General features: G+C 39.9%; 1 protein-coding gene across 4 annotated transcripts in view; it reads left to right on the forward strand.

The window, feature by feature from the left end:
- atg5 (ATG5 autophagy related 5 homolog) overlaps nucleotides 1-6,576 on the forward strand; it is a 33,174-nt gene that overhangs the window by 10,911 nt on the left and 15,687 nt on the right. For all 4 annotated transcript variants that reach the window (XR_014200859.1, XR_014200860.1, XM_082150830.1 and 1 more), the window contains exon 7: nucleotides 2,711-2,828. Coding sequence is in view for 2 of the 4 variants with exons in the window: in XM_082150830.1 (XP_082006956.1) it covers nucleotides 2,711-2,828 (118 nt within the window). In the remaining 2 variants the exon portion in view is untranslated. The remainder of the gene's footprint in view (nucleotides 1-2,710; nucleotides 2,829-6,576) is intronic.

Consider the following 6,576-nt stretch of genomic DNA (forward strand, 5'->3'; position numbering starts at 1 on the left):
GTCATGAAAAGGAAGTTACGCTCTTCTCTTTTCCTCTATCATCCTCTATCTGTTTCTGATTGCTATTGATGAAGATCAGTTTCACATCAGATATACTGTAATAACTCCAGTGTACACTGTGCTGTCAACATTATTACCTTATAGAAAATATGACGCCCCGCACTCCCGAATCATTCATAGATGCGGTCGGATAAAAGTCCAATATGAGCTCGAAAAATGTATTAATCTCACACACTATTACATCATAACAAACATTTTTCACATTTTCAAAGACATTATTTTCCAACAGCCTACAGTTTTTAATGTTCTCTGTACAGTATTGATCTGTCCTCCTGCAACATGTGTTTGGTGAAAATGAGGAAAGAGTAGAAGGAGACGCTGGATGACAGGATTTTGTTTGAATAAGAAATTAATTTATGAATTTCAAATTTTATATATATATAAAATATATATATATATAGATGTGATGTAGGTAAGCTGGTTTATTTTTCCTCTTTTGGCTAGTAGAAGTTCTGAATTGCCGGTAACTTAAAAATTTAGAAGCCAAATTTGCCGGTGAGTGAAAAAGTTCATTTCAAACCCTGAATGTTTTCAATATTCAAATTTCTCACCTTTTTGGTGTTTATGTTTTTACTTTTTGACCACATCCCTGGATTAAGCCCTCTAAGATCCTCTAATCATCATCATATTCAGAAGAGTGGAGTCCACCTCTGATCTTCAAAATTTTATTCAATATTTGCGTTGATAGTTTTTTTGGACCATTTGAATTTAGTCACTTGCAATATTTCAATTCCAAATTTAAGTTTTCAATATTCAAATTTCTCACCTGTTTGGTGTTTATTTATTTATTTCTTCTTGACCATATCCCTGGATTAAGGCCAGACTCTGATTATTCCTGAAAGATCCTCTAATGATGATGATGATGATGATGATGATATCCAGTCGCCTGAGACCCGAGAGCGCCTCTCCTCCGCTCAGAGAAAGGCTTGTGCCGGGTCATGTGTTGGTCTTCCAGGTCGAGTGTCAGGGGAGTTGAAAAGAAAGTGTCGGCACCCAGAGTATCACACTTCTCATCAGCATCAGGAGCCTTTCGGATAATGCCGAGCTCAATAATTAATGCTGGCCTTTAAAAATGCATGGAAGTAGCTGTCACTTCTCACACTCTCTCTCTCAGATGATCTCGGTGAGTCAGTTTTTCTGGAAACCCGATCGAGAGCGGATCATCCTGAGACACCTTCTCTTCCCGAGAGCCGAGGGTGTCGTGTCACAGCAGCTTTTCACAGCGCCAACATCCAGTCCTATTGTTTATCAGGCTGTGTTTGTCCAGATCTTACAGAATGACACGCTCGGTCACTGACCACATGCGAGATGTGTGTGTGAAACCTGGATCCCGTCCAGCATTCGACACCCCGATGCCGGAGGAAAGACTATGCCGTGACTACCGGCTGTTAACACACTCAATATCTCGTTCCGCTGTTCACAGCATCACACACACCAGTGTGGGCTCAAAACAGCCGCTCACTGACACTTGGTTTCTATTCCTGCGACGCCGCGGCTGGATCTGCAACATGACAGTTATAATCACTGATTATGAGCTTTATTTAATGTTAAAAGCATCTGATGTGAGTTAGATTACAATATTGTGTTACTCCCTAAAAAATAATTGCGTTACTTAGTTTCATTTTTTATGGAAAGTGATGCGTTACATTTTACAAAATTAACAAATATTACAACAAAGTTTTGGCAAATGTAACGGCTCTTTCACACCAGAAGTGAAATGAATAAGCCTCAGGCTGAAGGAAATGTAGATTAGTAGAAAAAAGTAGTATCATCAGTAACATGTATTTAGCCACTGAACATTTCTTTTAAAGTTTTATCCCTTAAACTCATCTCTGGTCACCAAAATGACATATTTGATAGTTTTTCCTTGAAAAAAAATGTCTTCATGCCTTAAAATATCTTGAACGTAACTCGACACCCTCGCCTCATTTAGTATGCGCTGCTCTATGAATATGGAAATGAGCCCCGCCTCCACTCACTCACTCAGCTCAGAGATCCACTGGTTGACGATCACACGTTGATCTGATTGGTTACAAGGTAGTTTGTGACGTCAGAAACACCAGCGATTTCAAAGCGTGTGTTTGAGACTGTCTTTGGTTCACTGCAGTTTTAAGGAGGAAATACTCAGCAATGCTGTCGACTTATGAACTTACACATGGTTTGTCTTAAAGCAGATTAAAAACACCACATAGACACATAAACAACATTAAAGGCTGGATTTACTTCAAAAGTGCCCTGAAAAATTCTGAAAACCATAAATGTTCACTTTCTATTGAAAGGGCTGTTGGGTAATTTTGCAGCTGGCAGAACTTCTGTTAAATAACCAATAACAGTCTCGCATATCAGTATCTTAATAGCTTTGAACATATGCTGTATTTTGACACAATTCAGATTCAGCCTTTTTTTGAGAACGTTGCACTGTGATTGTTTATTTGTTTTTTAATTTATTTTAACCTTTATTTAACCAGGCAAGTCACTTTAGAACAAGTTCTTATTTTCAACAACAGCCTGGCAGGAGAGTTACACTGGATCATACAAACAAACATACATTACAATAAACACACATATACTTTTATATAAAACATTTACAAGCTGTGATAAACCACTCCCTATAGTCAGTCTAACAGTGTTGATCTCTGTCCCGTTGCAGACGACGAGTGACCGCCCGTTCATCCAGAAGCTCTTCCGGCCCGTGTCTGCCGAGGGACACACTCTCACACTGGGAGACCTTCTGAAGGAGATGTTTCCCTCCAGCATATGTGTGGAAGGTGAGCCGTGTTTGACATATCATGAAAATCGGACTTTCCATGTTTAAGTGCTATAATCTATAATCGGGTCCAGGCGCTTCTAACAACCCAGAAAACATGAAAAGTGAAACCCAGTAACTGTGTTCTGGTGAGTCTTTCTCTGCAAGCATGTTAGAAAATAAGCCGGTCAGATTTCACTCTCCTTCTGACGTATGAAGAGGATCTTATTATAATATTACCGGCCCTTAATCTGCACGTTTACACACACCAGCCGACATTTGGTTCCACGAGCGACAACAGTGACCAGTTCTAACGCAATGATAAAGATCCAGCAAAGCCTGAAACTGTTCTGTGGTTGAGCACAGACGAGCACTGAACACTATTGACCAATATAAACACCTCAGGAACTGTGGACACTTGTGGAGAAGTTAAACATGATGATGAGATGATCAATGTAACTCCACAACAACTACAGAAATGTCTAACATTCAGAAGCTCTTCCTGAGTCTCTCCGTAAGGCTGCTCTCGCTACTGGTTATTCTGGGATTCTGGATGAGTGAGATTGGCCTGTTTTGTTATTGCTGGAGTTTCTGAAGCTCGTGTAAAGACTCCGCCCTCTTCTGAATGGAGGCGGAGCTAAAGCTCATTTGCATTTAAAGGGACGCTGAAACGCTGTGCTTTTGTTCACACCCATTACACCATGTCCTAACCAGACGCGATGCGATAAGATTCCAGCGACAAATAATTTGTCTGTCCACACTTGACGCGACGCGACTGCGAGATGCGTCAAAATCAATCAAAACCCACAGCCAATCAGAGCAGCGTGTGGGCGGAGTCTCGCGGCGAGTGCACGGCACCAGAGAGTAATCCTGACGGCACTCACAAGAAGAGTCTACATAATCAAATTCACAAATATTAAACCATTTAAACATTATTCAAATACATACTGAGTTACTAAAACAATCTTTGTCAAAGAATACACTTGTTTGTTCACAGTTTGAACATTCTTGTTTCCATTTGTTTAATTTCAAGATCTGAGGTGAATTATCCATTTTTGCTTTTACAGCTACAAAGCTGGAGCACTAAATGATATTCAGAGTCACATTACACGCTTTTAACATTAAATAAAGCACATAAACAGTACCTGAGATTATCATTGCCACACTTTGTGTTTGTTGTTCCAGCGCGACATCACAGAAAAGTAGAAAGCGTTTCTAAAACAGAATCGTCGCGTGTCGTCGTCGCTGGTTAGGACAAACACTCTGAGCAACATGGAAAAGAGGCATTTTATCACGTGTCACGGCGTGTGTAGTTAGGACACGGTGTAAAGGGGCAACTTTGACAAGCTATAATAAATGATCTGGTATTTTGAGCTGAAATTTCACAGACACATTCTGGGGAAACTATAGATTTATATTACATCTTGTGAAAAGGGGCATAATGTCACCTTTAATCTCTCACGGGAGGTCGTAATCAAAGATTAGTGGAGGAGACAGTAGAGGAAAACATCTGCAGATAGACGGAGGAGATGAGAAAAGGGAAATGAAAGGAAAAGACAAATGAGGGTTGCATGAATGAAATCCACAGCCAAAACAGAGGCGGTGTGTGTTCCTCCTGATGGGAAGTAGATAAGCAGACAATAGCCGTGAGGAACCCAGCACATCTGTGTCTATTCAAGGCCTGATGCTTTGTCTGTAGTCGGGTTGAAGAGAAAGTGGCACTTTGTGTTTTGTTATTGCTCTGCCTCTTCCAGATATGTGGGATTAGCTTTGATAACAGCTCATGGTGTCGAGATTACAGGGAAATACATCTCTACTGGCTCAACCTGGGAAATGCCTTTTCTGTCAGAAGATTAGGGTTGGGAATTCTTTCGATTTTGATTCCGCTTTTGAACAAGCAGTCGTTCACTTCAGAATTCAAATGTCCTGATAATTTACTCTCCCCCACGTCATCCAAGATGTTCATGTCTTTCTTTCTTCAGTCCAGATGTGAGTTTCAGTGCAGCTTCAAAGTCTCGACACGATCCAGCCGAGGAATAAGAGTCTTATCTAGACAAACCAGCGGACGTTTTATAACAAAGTAAACATTTATATACTTTTAAAGGGGTGTTATAATGCCTTTTTCACAAGATGTAAAATAAATCTCTGATGTCCCCAGAGTGTGAAGTTTTAGCTCAAAATACCCCACAGATATTTTTATATAGCATGTTAAAGTTGTCACTTTTTGAGGGTGAGCAAAAACGCACTGTTTTGTGTCTGTCCCTTTAAATGCAAATGAGCTGCTGCTCCCGGCACAGGGGGCGGAGCTTCAAGAGCTTGTGTGTTAGCAGCTCCGATTACCTCACACAGAAACTGTTCTGCCTTTTATGTTTAAACGGAGTCAGACAAAGATGGAGAGACTCAAGAAGAAGTGACAACACGTAGAATGCAACAGGACGTCTCTGAATGGTTAGTTGATGAATTTATGTTGCTGATGTGGAGTTAACTATCTTCAGTTAGCATATTCTGTCATGATAATCTATAAATCGCTCGTATAGGAACTGTTGTGAGATGCACACAGAGTGACTCTCTATTGCATGTGAAAAGACGGATGCGACAGCTTGAGCAGACTCGCATGTGCTCGACTACAACAACTCAATCTTCTCAACTTGGACTGCGTGTTTCCGGGGGCGGGGTTTATGCAAATGTTAGGGTTGGTGATGTCACTAACCCTGGAGGAATGTGGTGTAGTCTCTACCAGCCGTTTGTTGCAGTCCTGAAAAAATGATTTCTGTAAAAGCAAATATCTCCCTTTGCTTTGAATTTTGAGTGTTGTAACTTTGCAGATGTTGTTTATGATCAAACAGCAACATTACACACTAACTACAGTTAGAGAAGTCAAATCATACTCAATCACCCCTTTAAACACAAATCCTGGACTTGCACTAGCTGTGATGCGACACACATTATGTAATCAGGTTGAAAGGTCACCTCAAAAACCTTCATTTCTTTTTGACTGAAGAAAGAAAGACATGAACATCTTGGATGACGCGAGGGAGAGTAAATTATCAGGACATTTCTTTTTTTTAAACATTTTATTATATTTGATTTCAGTGTCTGTACTATGCCTCCCTGAAAACCTAAAAACACTATATTTAATTTGCCTCATGGTTCACTTGTATTTATTTGTGCTATTGCTCATTTCTTTATTTGTTCGTATTTTATTACTGACCGTGTCCTTGTCTTAAATAATGTTTGAAATTTATATTAGTTAGTCTTACTGTTTTTGCTGTGGTATTTATGTTAAAACCATAAGCAAAAGTGTTCAGTAGCCTGATGAGTTCTGCTCTTGCTATTCAGCTGCAACAGTTTTTTTGTTGGAAAATTAAACAAATTCTACCTTATTGGAATCAAAACTGGGAATCTCTAAGAATAAGAATTGATAAGGAGAATCGGAATCACTAAAACTCAAACGATACTCGCCCCTACTTCAGATGGTCTCAGTTCATGTGTCATTGGCTTGATTTAATCCTTCATCAATACACACATGAGTAAATATCTACATTTTGTGACTTTAGACGTCTTGTTTTATCAGCAGATGTAGTTTTTCTGTGTGAAGCTTTGGTGTTTTAATGCCACAGATGATGACTTGCAGTCCTGTTATGTTTGCAACGAAATGGGGATTCCCACAAATAACACTAAAGAGGATTTGCAGACAGACTGGCTGGTGATGCTCGTCTCAGACGCCCAGTGGAATGGAATCTGTTGATAGATTTTATCCATTTTGGGGG

The sequence above is a fragment of the Leuciscus leuciscus genome, assembly GCF_965113295.1.
Source record: "Leuciscus leuciscus genome assembly, chromosome: 20".
Lineage (NCBI taxonomy): Eukaryota > Metazoa > Chordata > Actinopteri > Cypriniformes > Leuciscidae > Leuciscus > Leuciscus leuciscus.